Here is a 16,288-nt window from a genome sequence, read left to right as displayed (position 1 = left end):
CAATTTTGCTGTGGAGTTCCAGGAGAAGAGAATTTCTGCTTTATTCCATGGTCTTTGCAGAACTCTTCCATTATTAAATTATTGAACTCAGTGCCATTATCACTTCTTATGATTTTCACAGAGTCTTTACCAATTTATCCAGTTGTTTGACATGATCAATCAAGATAGATGCAGTTTCACTTTTTGTGTGCAAGAAATACACCCATGTGTATCAGGTGAACTCATCCACTATGACCATAGCATATTTCTTCTTTGCAATAGACATGACATTCACTGGACCAAATAGATCAACATATAGTAGGTGATAAGGCTCAAGAATTGAAGATTCGGTCTTGCTCTTAAATGAAGATTTTCTTTGTTTTGCCTTTTGACAGAAATCACAAAGGTCATCAGGAGCAAATACTGATTTTGGTAGTCCTCTCACAAGATCTTTCTTGACTAGTTCATTTATATTGCTGAAGTTTAAATGAGAGAGTTTCTTGTGCCAATCCCAGCTTTCTTCAATTGATGTTCTACTTAACAGACAGATTACAGAACCATCAGAACTTGTTGAAAGCATGGCTTCATAAATGTTACCATGCCTGTATCCTTTCAGAATAACTTTACCTGTAGATTTGCTTACAACTTCACAGTGTTCTTCAAAGAAATCCACATGATAACCTCTGTCACAGATTTGACTAACACTCAGCAAATTGTGTTTAAGTACTGAGACTAGAGTTACTTTTTCAACGATGACATTCCCAAGATTGATATTGCCATATCCCAGAGTTTTTCCAATGTTGCCATCTCCATAAGAAACACCTGGGCCAGCTCTCTCCACAAAGTCTGATACCAGGGCTTTATTTCCAGTCATATGTCCTGAACATCCACTGTCCAAAACTAGGATATTTTTCCTGTTGCCCTGCAATCACAAAGACCACTAATGATTAGTTTTAAGGACCCAGACTTGCTTGGATCCTTTGGCCTTATTAAGTTTGTTAACATTTGCAGCGGATTTAACATCAGAGTTTATGTTAACATTTTTCTTATCAGAATTTACAGTATCAGACTTTGCATCAGAACTTATACTAGAAGGAATAATGCTAACTTTCTTTAAAGAAGGTTTTATTTGATAATAATCATAGTACAAACTATGATATTCCTTACAAGTATAAATGGAATGCCATAAACTACCACAATAAAAACAAGGATTTTGTGGCCTATATCTAACAGACTGACTCTTAACTCCTGATTTTGAAGGTAAGGAGTTTATGTTCTTATTCATCCTGCAAAAAGAAGCCAGATGGTTAGAAATTCCACAGTTATAACATTTCTTTCTAGGAGCTTTAGGAACAGGCTTATAATTATTGCTTTTATTCACACCTTCCTTTCCATTCCTATTTTTCCTAGGTGGCTTTCCTTGTTTACATTCTTAACATCTTTCAGCTTATGCTTAAGCTGCTTCTTTGTCATTAAGCCTATGTTAACTTCATTTGGCTTATCCTATTTTGGTTTGTCAGAAGTTAATTTCTCTTTAACTTCTAATTTATCAATATCAGACTTTACAGCTACAGATTTAACATGATTTACCTTTGGTTTTTATTTAACAACTATAGGCTCCATTTCTACAGTTCCTTTATTATTCTTATCCTCTCCATAACCTAAGCCCTCTTTCCAATTTCCACTACTTAACAAATTTTGAGTTGTTCTACCAGAGTTATTCCAAGTCCTGATAATCTCTCTTTCCATTTCTAACTCAGTTTTTAGATATTGATTTAATTTTAACACTTCATCTCTAACATAAAAAACATCATCTCTATCTTTCTGAGTTTGATCGAACATAACTAACTATTTTTCTAAATAATCATTCCTCTTTTTATAAGAAAGATTTTCAGAAGTTAATCTTTCACATGTTAAAGTTTGATCTCTATAACTAATGAACATGGTTTTAAGATATCTTCTCAACTCAGTAATATCATCAGTATGAAAAGCATAAGTTGTTTGAGGTACCTTTAACTCAGCAGCTTCAGAACTGCTATCAGCATTTGCCATCAAGGCATAGTTCACCTCACTTTCAGAATCTGAATTGTATGTCCAGCTTTTCTTCTTTGTGACATGAGCCTTGCCTTTGTCACTTTTTCCTTTCTTGCAATCAGGAGATATGTGGCCTTTCTCACCACAGTTGTAGCATTTGACATTTGAGTAATCTCCTTTGTCAGACTTTCCTCCTTTGCCTTCAGATTTTCTGAAATTTTTCTTATCAGAACTTGCACCTATCCTGGAAAATTTCTTTCCCCTTCTGAATTTCTTGTATGCTATCTTTGTGATACCTTTCACCATAAGAGCACACAGCTTCATCATCTCTTCATCAGGGTCCATCTCAGATAGACTTTCAGTTTCTGAATCCTCATCACTATCAGAATAACCCCAAAATTTTTGAACTTTTTGTAACCCTTATGAATAGTGATTTTGCTGATTATGCTGAATAAGAAAACTTTTCTTGCCACACTATGTAGGGGTTCTTTGATTGATATTCTGAGATTTTATTAGTACTCTATATGGTATATAAGTGTATGTAAAGATCGTCAGAATCCAAATGCGAACACTTTGATTTTTCCCGAAAATCCACCAGATACCGAAAGAATTTAGTATAAGGTAACAGGATAAAAAGGATTTAAATTCAAGGATTTTAAGAGAGGATCATAAAAGGAATATAATGTATTGAGAAAGGTTAAGGGAACCCAAGTAATAAGATCCCGGGTATGATCCCTCAAACGATAAACGAGAACGAAAGTTAAGCGAACCGTATAACAGATCAGCGGTCATTAGGCAAGCAATTAAGAGTTAATCAAGGAGGTTAGGGATGATGATGTCATCGAACCAACAAGAAGAGGACAAGTGTGGGAGGGTGACATCACATGATGACCTAAGCATGACATAAGGGAAGGAGGTATGGTTGATTAATAACCACACAATTTTTCATGGTTAAAAAGGTAATTAATCAAAAACAAAAGCTAGCAACCAAGCAAACAAATCACAAAACACAAAGTTTATTTCACTTTCTTCATCAAAGCTCTCGGCTTTCTTCTTCTTCAAAGAAAGAAAAAGTCAAAATCCTAGATCCAAGCTTTGTTAATTAGCAAGGTAATTATCTAAGGTTCCTTGTGTATAGATATAGATATCCTATAAGTTTAAGCTTCACCTTCACAATCTCTTCCTAAAAATCATGGAAGAAGAGGGTGAATAGTGTTTTTCAAGAACTTAAAATTTTGTTCTTAAGTTTTTGTTTAGATTAAGCTTTGGTAAGGACATTCAAGGGTGATTCCAAGCTCCTTAGTTACTTTTACTCACCAAGGAAGGTATAACCTCATACCCTAGCCCTACTTTTGTATATTTAGAGTTTTGTGTTTTCTATGGTTCATAAGATGCTTGGTTATTGTGTATTTAGAGATGAATTGGTGTTATGATGTGTTTGGAGTTGTAAATCTTGATAATTAGTTAAAGAACTTAAGTAAGCTTTTAGTTCATGATTGGGAAGTAGTATAAGTTGATAATATTGAGTTGTTGGGGCTTTTATGGTGAAGTATGGATGGAGTTTGGTTGTGATGTTGATTGTGGGTTGATTTGGAGTGGTATAAATTTGGGTAATCGCGTAAACATAGTCATCGTAATGCCCGATTTACCTTAGACTATTTTTGTTCTTAACATCAGAACCCTTGAACTCACTGTTAGGTTTTGACCATTGCCATGTTTAGATAGTTCATGTTACGAGCTTCGTTTTGATATGTGGTTCGTTTGATTCCGATGTACGGTTTAGGAGAAACGACCGTTTTAAGTAACGGTGTTTCGCGAACGAAACATTTCCCCTCGCCTTACTTTGAAACCATGGTAAAGGACCTTAAATGACTAATTGGGATATGAAACAATTATGTTAAGTGGATTAGGCAGTTTGTAAGGTACTCGCAAAAGAATCGCTTTAAAATTCTTAATGGTTAATTTATTAAAAATGGTGGAGCCGAGGGTACTCGAGCGACTTAAGTGAATCGTTAAGCGCATAAGCGAACATTAGGGGTCTAATTGGTTAAAGTCTAGTTTCTTAAGCGACTGGGGTTTAATTCCGACTTATATTATTGTTCATAGGTTATCAGACTCACTCTAAGCTGAAGTCTATCCGGGAATACTCAGGCAAGTTTTTTACCCGTTATACTATTGTTGTGATGTAAATATGTGTATATGCATTATCTTGTGATAAGTGCATGTTTGTTATTAGCAAATCTTGCGATATATTGGAGCATGTGATATGGTATATATGCATGTCTGTTTCGTAATCTTGTTATATATTTTTGATTCAATTGCTTATAAGTTGCATAATACCTATGCTAGAGATAAGCAGTAGTTGCGTATACCCTTAGTATAGGGGACCCAAAGGTGAACATATTTCTAAACCGGGAGTCGATGTTCCCGAGTATAATATATATATATTTATATATATATTGATATAGTTTTCAAAACTATTAATCGAATAAGGTTTATTCGATAACTTTATTTTATTTAATGAATATTATTCTGGATATTCATTCGAGGACTTATGACTCCGCTTACTTTATTTAATGAATATTATTTTGAATATTCATTCGAGGACTTAAGACTTCGTTTATTTTATTTAATGGATATTATTTTAAATATTCATTTGAGGACTTATGACTCCGCTTAATTATTAAATAATATTCTTTATTTTATTAAAGAATAATGTTTCGATAATCAAACTTATTTTCGATTATTCAAATAAAGATCGTACTTTCGTATAAGTATATCTTTGGTTATTTATTATTCATTTCAAGTATAAGTTTTAAAACTTTTACTTCAATTATTTTTATAAGGATTATCCTTATGGGAATATTATTTAAATAATAATATTCAGATATTTTCTAATATATCGGGACTGATTTATTTCATTAAATCAGCTTTACTCCAAACATTCTTAAAAATGTTTTCGAGTCTTCAAAATGATTTTAAAAGTTAGAGCGGATCCCAAATCTCGTTTTCAGATTTAAGGTCTTCCTTTCGAAGGAGACTTGAATATTCACTCAAAAATCTTGGGGATCCGGCTCTGTGGTGTATTTTATATTCGCAACAAGGTTGCTGTTTTGAGAAAAAAATTTGATTACTTGCCCAACGTTCGGGAAGTAAGTCCATCTAATTGAGTCGGCATAAGCGACAGGCCGGGGTACGGTCTATGAATGTGTAAGCGGCTGGGTGACAGTCCATCCACGCGTGAGTGGCCGGGTAACGGTCTAGTGTGAGGTCCTAATGCGGCCAGGGTGATGACCGGCGAGGAATTCATCCATCTACAGTAGAAAAGGTTACTTATTGGTATCTTTGCCTGATCAGCAAGATATCAAGTTTATGCCAAAATTCTTGTCTTTCCAAATTCATTGGATATTACAACTCTGTTCAAACTTTACATGACAGAGGTTTTCAGGAAATGTATGAGAGATATATATATATGGATATATATATCGGGACTTAATGAAGTATCTCGTAACTTCATTTCTTTTGAATGATATTTCAAGGATTAAATCTATTCAAATCATATCTTGTAGTCTCATCTATGTGATGAACTTTTGACACATATTATACCTTGAACGTTGGTAGTTCAAGTAGTACTCGGAAAAGATATAAGTATATTGGAGTATCTTGTAACTTCATCTTTTAAACTTATATCTAGTAAATGATTATCTTGTGCATGCCAAAGATTTTCAGAAAAACGTTGAGACAAGGTTAGATATATGAGATCACCTTACAACGATATTTTTATACAGTTATAAAATGGAACCCTATGCATATTATGCATGGAAGAGGATTTCCAAGATTTTGAAAAGTATATATACATATATACTGAATATTTTACGACTTGGTCGCGTTAAGATATCAAACTTGGTTCATTTCTTCTTGACCAAGACTTTCATGAGTACGATGAGAATGCTCATACATTGTTAATTATTATATATATTATTTCGGTGGGCTTGTTGCTCACCCTTGCTTTCTTCTTTCATCACACAACAACAGATAGAAAAGATGAACATGACCAAGCTTCCAATTCGCAAGCGGTTAGGAAACATTTCGCAGTTCTCTGGAGGTGTTGATGCCGCAGTAGCCGAGGTAGGAATTACCAGTAGGCTAGGCTTTCAACTTTTGATGCTCCAAACATATGTATCTATATGAATTGTAATAATTGTAAGGAAATGTAAATTTATTCAGAATTCCTTTCGAGGTATAACGATTTATAATTATGGAATAAATTGACTTGGGTTATTTTTGGTATTCATCTCTGAGACTATAACTTGTGGTGTGTGTGTGTATATTATGGGGTCACAGTACGCAGTAGTTGATTGTTTATTAAGATTAAGTGTTATTAAGGGAAATGGAACTCGTGACAACCCGGATCCCCGACCCCGGATTTGGGGGTGTTACAGAAATGGTATCAGAGCTAAGCGTTATAAACCTCAGAGATGATGTGATGTTAAAATAATAAGTTCACTAAGATAATAAGAACTCTTGCCAAGTTCATAGTCAGGCTACCTAACGTAGTACCTGACAGTTAAAACCCTTATGGGAACTCTTATAAATATCGTGGTAGTGATATAGTTCGTTATCGTATAGGGAAGCGGGGCTCCGAACCCTGAGGTTCAGGAGCATCAGCATGAGGATGTTTTATTACATGTTGGAGATCAAATTGTGAATCTGATAAAGTACCCTAACGAGGGACCGGATGAGATTCATATTGGGAATGTTGCGGTTGAGGATGTTATCCCAGAAAGGATTGTTGCTGAGGAGGATCCCATGGAGGATCCTGACGAGAATAAAGAGAGGACCGCGGAGGAATTGATGATCGTAGTCAGGGCGACTACCAGAGCCAGAATGGCCACAAGGGTGGCATTAGAGGATGAAGAGTTACCAAGGGCATAGAGGATAATGAGGGCAGAAGGAGTGGGGCCTTCCACAGCACCAATTATACCAGTATCAGACCCTCTCCCAGAGGTTCTTGTAGACATCCACGAGGTTCCACCAATTCCTGTTCCCTCCCCTGTACAGAGCCCAACACCTACTGAGGAAATGCCACATTTATCTCCTGCACCATTGTCACCTGATACCGTGCTTGGTTATCCATTTGGATCCCCTGGGCCTGCACCACCTGCACCCCATGGACTGCTAGATGCTACCACTCAGGCTTCTCTTATCGCCGATTATTATATGACTTTGGGTGGCCTGTCTGAGGCCCGTAATGTTAGGAGTGATCTGTTGGATCGACTTACAGCACTGAGGATTGAGGGCGGGGTACTTCCGGCAGGACTAGCTTATAGCATGGAAAGGATTGATGCTACCACCCGAATTACAGCTAGAGGCCATCTTGAGGGTCAGGTTGATCCAGCTCTACTTGCAACTATCTTAGACCTCATCACCTCTTTGATGGAGCAGGTTAGGGATGTCGTGCGTGCCCGCATTTCTTGATCCATGGTAGTATGCAGAGCCAGAGCGATCAGACAAGGGTTTCATGTAGCACCGCTTTTGGAGGATTAGCCTAAGTTATGAATGATTAGTTTTAATGACTAGATGATTATCTATGGTAGTACTTTTGGGATAGAAGCGATCAGATCAAATGATGCAATTCTCTTTAATGTGTTCAGTTGTTGTACCCTCGAACAAATGGTTATGTATATATTCATTAATTTCAGTTCAGATCAGTTTGTTTGTGATAAGTTCATATTATTAATTGCACTATTAACACTTAAGAGAGTGTCATGAAGTTTATAGAACTTGAGAATTCATAATTTGCAATCATGCAAGGACTGAACGAGGGAAAGACTTAAGCAAAGTAAGTAAGACAAATATCCAGAGATTCTCAAAAAACAAATTCCAAGCATTATGCCCCCACGAGGAATAAGATTAGGGGCAAACCTTGAATGTGATAATCAGGGAGGTCACAATTAAGATATAAGGAACCCAGAACATAATGAAGTGGAAAACAAGGATTTTAACGTATAAGATAACTCCAAGTATGGGAGAAGGATGAAACATTTCATACTAAGGAAACAGAAGGTCGAGTAAGGAAAGGAGACCCGAGACGGTACTCCTATGTGGCAATTCATGGACCTGTCTAAAAAAGAACTTAGACTATAATCCCCAACCACCACCTGGAGGAAACAATGTGGTGTGAAATTCTTTCAGGACCTTTAAGTCGCTAAGCTCTCAGAGTTCCAAGGAAATAGCTGACCCAGTCGAGGAAAGGGCCTGACTAAAGGAAATACAGGAATCATTTGAGATTCTAAATGATTGACGAATCATAAAAGACTGTTTCTGTCACTTACCCTCCTAAGAGAGAGACCACCCGCTGGTCATAGTCCAAGGAAGGCACGGAGCCAGAGGTTACAATAAACTGATTAAAGTTCAGTCAATTATTTTCAGGAAAGTACTTCCCAAGGTTATGGAGATAGTGTAAAAGCTTTAGAGCCAGAACAAAGGCGGACGAGTATGATGAATTATGAATCTAAGTTGTAAAAGTTGTCAAGATTCGTTCTGAGGACACGAATCCAGAATGACGGGATGTTTGAAATCAATGCTTATGTTGTGTTAATTCATGAAATAATGATAAGAGAAAGGAAAATAAAAAGAAACTGAAGTGGAAAGGAATATAAAGGCAATAGAGTTTGAGGAATAATAAGGAAGTTGGGTATGAGGAAACCCTAAAGACTCGTAGCAATAGAAATAGAAAAGTAAGTAATCGTCAGGATGAGGGTGATTCACCATGAATTAAATTGATGGTTGAAGGCATAAGAGATACATATATGTTGTACCCCCTTCAATTTGGAAGGATTCAGGAAATAATAGCTAAATTCTACATAATTTTCATAATAATAGCTAAATTCTACATAATTTTTGGATACGAAAAATATTACAAATGCACGGAGCCTTGAAGTTTCTCAGTCTAAATGAGAAAGTATGACTAAACTGAAATTATGTTCAATGTACAACAAGAAGCTCTGAACAGACGTCGGATAGCTCTGAACAAATTATTAATAACATTACTCATAGTTGGACCATGAATCCTGTAAATGTAACTAATTGGGCGTATTTTATTATTTTAACCCCTTAAGGGGGTGTCCAAAAGGCAGTACAATAAAGTGGGAGTAAAAACTAACAAAAGTTTACATATTGATCAAACATAGACTAATAAGTTACAGCTCTGATTTGTTCGGTTGACTGTGTTTGACATTTCATCAAACATGTAATGGCTATGCAAATATATATTAGGAACCAATAAACAGTCAATGTAATCAATGTAATCATAATAAGCAATCAAATGAACAAAGTAGTTGGTGTAAAAGCAATACATTGTGAAAAGATTTTCAACTTCGTCAACATCTTGATCAATCGAACTACAATAAACTAAGCCAAGAAAATTATAAACGGTTTTACCTCTATTTTGGATTCAACAGACCGCTTCTTTGAGGATAAGAAAAGCCGATTAAACGTGCCCTCACTTGGATTTATCAGGTCGAGGTCAAGGCTTAGAAGCACAAGAAGAGTTGCGATAAAATATACGCATATATTTGTATAAAGCTTACATTATTTTAATAATTGAAGTGGCACTGACATGACATAATATGTGGCGCTGACCTGAAATAAAATGATTCCCCAAAAACTGCTTGTTGCAGTATTATAAAGATAATAGATTATTATTAAATACTTTGATTTGATTTACGTATTTCAAATTGCGGTTATTTTTGTCATTCTCCTGCCAAAAATGGTAATTCTTCCCCCCTGTATATATTTTATTTCCCGATAACAAAACATTGTGTGTTGCGAAAAAACATCAAAGACTTTGAGCTTCTTATTCTTCTTTCTTATTGTTCGTCGGCCTTGTTCTTTCTCAATGGAAGAACCTACTAAAACACCAAGCACCTTTTGTGAAAACATCCCAGCTCTTTTTTCATCATTTGTAGACACCTTCATCGATTTCTCTGTAAGTGGTCTTTTCTTACCTCCTAAACCCACAATTTCTACTCCTCAAAAAACTGTTTATTCATCTCCAAATAGACTCATTGCCATTGGAGATCTTCACGGTGATTTGTATAAATCTAAACAAGCTTTTCGTCTTGCGGGTTTGATTGATTTGAATGATCATTGGTGTGGCGGCAATACTACTGTTGTTCAGGTTGGTGATGTTCTTGATAGAGGTAATGATGAGATCAAGATTTTATATTTTCTTGAAAAATTGAAAAGGGAGTCTCTTAAATGTGGTGGTGAGTTGATTACTATGAATGGAAATCATGAGATTATGAATGTTGATGGTGATTTCAGATATGTTACTAAGATGGGTTTGAATGAATTTAGGGTTTGGGCTAGTTGGTATTGTGTTGGTAATGTTATGAAATGTTTGTGTAATGGCGTTTTGGAGGATGGTATGAAGGATTTGTTTGATGGGGTGCCTTTGAATTTCCCCGGGGTTAGGCCGGAGATTGTTGATGCTGTTAGAGCTAGGGTTGCTGCATTGAGGCCTAATGGTCCTATTGCCAAAAGGTTTTTAACGACGAATGTGACTGTGCTTGTTGTTGGTGATTCTGTGTTTGTTCATGGTGGGTTGTTGCCTCAACATGTGGGGTATGGTTTGGAAAGGATTAATGAGGAGGTGAGGGATTGGATTGGTGGTTTAAAGGAAAGGGTTTCTTCAGAGTTGGTTAGAGGGAGAAATTCGCTTGTTTGGTTGAGGAGGTTTTCGGATGAGTTGGCTAAGAATTGTGAGTGTTCTACTCTAGAACATGTTCTTGCAACGATTCCAGGTGCTAAGAGGATGATTATGGGACATACGATTCAGGAAAAGGGGATTAATGGGGTTTGTGATAATAAGGCTATACGGATTGATGTTGGGATGTCAAGAGGGTGTACAAATGGGTTGCCGGAGGTTTTAGAGATCAATGGGAAGTCTGAAGTTCGGATCTTGACATCAAATGCCTTGTATCGCAATGGGTATAATTCTTCAACTGAGACAGATGTTACGAAAGGTATTGGTTTCGTAATTCCTCAGCATGGACATGATCAAGTAGAAGTGAAGGCATAATTGTTGCTAAAAACACATTGATGCCCTTTTGTGGATTTTTAATTTGGAAAATCCACAGTAGACAGACAATAAGATTGAATATGTTAGATGCAGTTATTGTTGTTGTCATACGATGTAGTGATGACAGATGTAACCGTTTACTTGCGACAATTTCATCCGAAAGAAATTTATGGTTGGAGTTAGGACACCCTTGTCATATTTCTTATCTGATTTTCTGTTTTGTGTTCTTTTACTTTAAATGTAGTAAAATTCCCTTAGTTTTTTGGCTTTGGCGCAGTTTGCTTATGCTTTCCTCTTCCGGTTTGTTAATTTATTTTAGTTCCAAGTGAAAAATAAGGAAGGCTAGAATCTTTGTTGTACACAGTGTCCTGGTCACTATGTTAGATTGTTAGTCCATTTGATTATTCCTTTAAATATTTATGTCTCTGTTTAATAATGTAGAAAAATATTGAGAAAAGAGCTTTTCTCTTCGTCAGGGAAAGGTTTACTTCTTTCCGGGAGAGGCGAATTTGTTTTGGTTGAAATTATTAACATATTATTATCTCTTCTTTCATTTTTTCAGGAATATTGAGCTATATTAGTGGCACTGATCCTCATTAGAAATTGCAGAAAGGTTTTACAAGTATAAATACATTGTTACATCTAGATGTATCTACTTTCTTACACGATTTAAGGTTGTTCATGTTTGTTCTTGAACTATGATCATACTCAGAATTAGAATAGCTGTAGTTTAGTCTTAACTGTGTCAGAGGTACATTATAAAAACTTGAATTTGTTTCTCATAGCCAAGTTGGGTAAACATGGAGTTGCCAGTTTCAGTTTGAACCCTTTTTCCTTTTGAACATAGTTACTTGCAAAACCTGTTTTCACAATCTATATATTTTGGATTGACTGATCATCATGGAAACTGAGAAGAAGCTACTGTAATATCAAGTGTAGCGGCTGTAGCCTCATCACATGGAGGTGTATTCGTCTGATAAGTGGAAACTGCTCAGTTTTGCTAAATTTCTACACTAAAAATGAAGTGCCTAGTTTATTCATACCTTTTCTAAATGTTGAGACCGAGTCCTTTAGGTCAAGTAAAGATTCTCTGTTAATTAGGTACGTTTTGGTATAATCCCTTTATATAGCTTTCATTTTTGTGCATTACTCCCTCCATCTCATATTATATGTCTTCATTTAATCTACTTTAATATATAATTTTCAGTTTTTTGAAATAATATACGAATAAGGTTTAATGTTAGTCAAAAGTTGATAAATTTGACTTCTATAAAAGGAAATGTAACATATAATATGAGATTATGTGATGGAGGGAGTATTAATTAGTCAGATGCTTTTAGATTATCAAGAATCGAAAAGAGCTGGATGAATGATGATTTTCCAAATTTAGACGCTTTATGAAAATGTGTTCATGGGCACATGTTAAGTACTAAAATATATAAAATTTGGAGGGTTTTGATTGGTGGAGTTATTGTAAATACAGGGGTCCATCATTATTAAGAAGTGGTTGGTCAATCAAAACAAGCCACAATTGTAGAAATTTGTGCTTATTGTGTGCCTGTGGGCACATCACAAAAAAACCGATAAATGTAAATCAACCGAGATTAACAATTGACGGGGAACATTGTAAACTTTGATTGGCTTATCCTCGTCTCAGTTCTTGCATCTATATAATTGGTTCACAGGAAGATTACTAAACTCATTTATATTAGGATTTACAATTTTGGAACCAGTAATAATTTTTCATTAGTAAATAACAGGGGGGTTTATGTACAATTATTAGGTAGATTTCTTACGAAGGTTCTTCTACTTTGAATTCTATGGAAGTTGTAGAAGCAGAGTCCTAGTCATTAAGTCTAGTCGAAAATTGTCGTATGAGCTCTATCTGAATTCTGAAATCGCACTGTCACAGGAAGACGACACCTTGTCTGCTGAGTAAAGATCCCATGTTTGCACCAATTCTGGGGTCCTTTTGTTGATGATAAGTATTAAATCAACATTTATGTGTTAATAATTTGAGCAAGTTGTTTGTTCTATCTTTTTGTTGTAGCTGTAAGTGCAAAAACGTGGGAAAGAAAAATGCCTCTTTTGTTTAAATGTAACAAGAAGATAAGCAGTCATGATGTAATTAAAGGTAAGATGATCATTGCTGCAAACTTTGTGTGTTTGTGGTGTACCTGTATACGCAGATATGTTATTGTTGCTAATCTGAGATATCTTTCCGCGAGTATTCTGAAACAACATAGGGGCATATCAAAGGTGTACTAATACGGTAAAGGTAGTTGAGAGTTTCTAATTTTAATTCTAAAGTTCTAGGAATTACTGTAGATCCTTCCGCCCTATGATTATTAGGTAGGGCCTCCGTGGTCCGTGCTATCTCACTTTGAGAGAATAAGTCCAATACAATGTTATTAAGTGATGTCATTTTTATAATTTAAAATTAAATACTAAAAATTTCAACTCCAAAAAAATTATATCCTTAAATGCAAATATGCATATATGCATCCATGGTTTCCATGGTTTTAAATTTGAAATTAAGGGTGCATTTATGCATCCATGCCACATCATCAAGTAATCATAAATGAAATGCATATTGGTAAATTTTAATTAAGATATAGGAGGGAAAGAAAAAATGAGTTAAATTTGGAATTATTTGGTTTAAAAATGCAACTAGCATTGGAGTTAAAGTTCTATTATAGCATCAAAAAACACTTTTTGATGTCAAATTATAGCAATGACTATAATCATTTTACATCCAACATTGGACTTGCTCTGATGTGCACCAGGTAAAATAATTTCGGTGAAAGGAAAAAAAATTGTTTTTTTCATCGTCATGTGTATTGCTAAAAAATCAAAGTGATATTTGATAGTACATATGGCTCCTGGTAGGCCTACTCCTAGGCTCCTACTCCATACAGGAGGCTCCTAACTCCATTCAGCTCCTGGGAGGCCTACTCCTAGGCTCCTAACTCCACGCAGCTCCTGTTGGATTTTAATCGCAGCAGAGGCATGATAAAACACTTTTACACACATAAAATCCAAATAAAAGCATATAAATCGTGGTAAAAATGTAGGGATCGATTACTAACCTTTAATATGCGATCCAAGAGCATCAATCGGAGATCCTTAGCAGCTGCTCCTCAAACGTGAAGAACTTCACCGGTATCCACCAAGAAAACGACGTTAAGGAGGAGGAGGAGGTGGAGAGAATTAGGTTTTATAAAATTTTTGGGGTTAGAATAAAAATAGGGTTTATAATAGTATATTTATAGGCAAAATTTTCAGCTGAAATTTTCCCATAAATATTATTATTATTATCCCATTTATTATTCTCATTAATAATTAAAACACCTTTTAATTATTAATCCTTTTTCTAAACACTTTAGAAATAACTCTTTCTCTTGATTTAATTTCCAAAAATTAAATTCTTAATTAATAATGTTAGGTCACACACACACTGTAGAGGGGGTGAATACAGTGTATAGTACACTCAAATCGAACTTTAAGAACTTAAGTAACAGAAAATAAATTTTATTGAAATAATAAACTCTGTTACAGTATAGAACTGTTACCTCTCAGTGATGAACAATATCACGAGAGCTGCTAGGGTTACAATGAATAATCTTCTCGAATAACGATAACACTTATAGTGTAAACCCTATGTATGTGTTTATATACTACACAGTTACAAGATAATCGCTAATTGATATGGAATATAATTCTGCTTCCTAAAATATATCAATCAGATATCTTTTCTTCCAAGTATTCCATTCTTTACGGAATTCCTTCTTCATGCATATCTCTTCTTATGTTTATCTTGATCTTCTTTCCTTTAATCAGCTACTGTCCTTATCTGATCGTCCTTCATCACTTAAGTTCTGATATCTATCTTCTGATGATTATCTCCTGATAACATAAGTACTGATATCCTTAAGTCCTGACTTCAAGTATAAGTACTGATAAATAGTTAAGTACTGATTTATCCTGTTCAAGTAAGATCTGAAAGCTAAGCATAAAACATATTAGCCATGACATTATCAAATATATCTAACAATCTCCCCCAACTTGTAAATTAGCATAATATACAAGTTTAACAGATATTTGATGATGTCAAAAATATTAAGTACAAATGAATGAGAATTAGACTAGATAACTACAACTTACAGCCCTTAAAGCTTTACCAATATTCAACTTCTGATAACAACTTCAGTCTGTATAAATATCAGAATTTAAGCAGTTGTAGATCTTCGACTTGGCTTCATTATTTTCTGATCTCTCTGATGTCAGGAGTTGTTCTGAGATAGTTCTTCAACAAACATTTCTCAGCATATCTGAGTTCATCAATCATTCTCCTTTTGACATCTTTAAGCTCTGCAGTATCTTCACCAGTTTGAAAGATTGCAGCTCTGAGATCATTGATCTTTGCTTTTCTCAACTCCTGATCTAGTCTTATGACATAAGCTTTGTCAGACTCCAGATTGAATTCAAGTCCCTTAATACCAAGATATGTTCTGATTTATGCAGTATTAGGCTTCATATCAACAATATCACCATTGTGATCTCTGTACTTTGGAACATATGTGCTGTCAGACTTAACAGAATAAAGCCTTTTCAGTCTCTGAATCTGTTCTCTTAAGTAGTTTGCAGCAGTCCCTGTTATTCTGTCATCCACTTGAAGTAAGAAAAGTACATGCTCCAATTCTTCAAAATACTTCAATGGAATGACATTTTGTCTTATATGATAAACCCTACCATCTGTCATGAAATACAACATGATGTATTCTTTCAAGTAGGTATGGTAAACCATCTGTACAGATTCCAGTTGATTCAATCTCTCGGGAGTTGCTCCAATACCTGGTTCACTCAAGGAAGTTGGATCATTGGTAGTGTTGTGTACTCTTCTTTCATCAGCACTTCCCAATCCAGTTTTATCTCTTACTTCCTTTCCAGTGACTACTCTTGCTTCAAAACCACTTGCAGTAGTCTTCAAAGATTGAGTCTGTTTTGCTTTAGTGAATCCTGGTAGGAGTGTCTTTGATCTATTTTCTGATATCAAGTTAACTTGAGCTATGTCAGAGGTTACTTGCTTCTTCTGAATATCAGAACTTACAATTTCTTGACTCTGAACAACTTGAGCCATGTCAGAGGTTGTTTTAAGAACTTTTCTTGAAGTCAGAGCAAGATCATCCT

At 35.3% G+C, this 16,288-nt stretch overlaps 1 protein-coding gene across 1 annotated transcript; it reads left to right on the top strand.

Moving 5' to 3' along the window:
- Positions 1-9,750: 9,750 nt before the first annotated feature.
- LOC141678665 (shewanella-like protein phosphatase 2) lies at positions 9,751-11,457 on the top strand. Its single transcript, XM_074485018.1, has one exon. The coding sequence runs from the start codon at positions 9,914-9,916 to the stop codon at positions 11,096-11,098; it is 1,185 nt and encodes a 394-aa protein (XP_074341119.1). The 5' UTR covers positions 9,751-9,913; the 3' UTR covers positions 11,099-11,457.
- Positions 11,458-16,288: the final 4,831 nt, after the last annotated feature.

The sequence above is a fragment of the Apium graveolens genome, chromosome 8 (assembly GCF_009905375.1).
Source record: "Apium graveolens cultivar Ventura chromosome 8, ASM990537v1, whole genome shotgun sequence".
Taxonomy (NCBI): Eukaryota; Viridiplantae; Streptophyta; class Magnoliopsida; order Apiales; family Apiaceae; genus Apium; species Apium graveolens.
The sequence above is the reverse complement of the archived record's forward strand: the minus strand, read 5'-3'. Positions and strand labels throughout refer to the sequence as shown.

Bases quoted from the DNA above. Each gene is read 5' to 3' on its own strand.
- LOC141678665 (XM_074485018.1), top strand. From the start codon at position 9,914: ATGGAAGAACCTACTAAAACACCAAGCACCTTTTGTGAAAACATCCCA.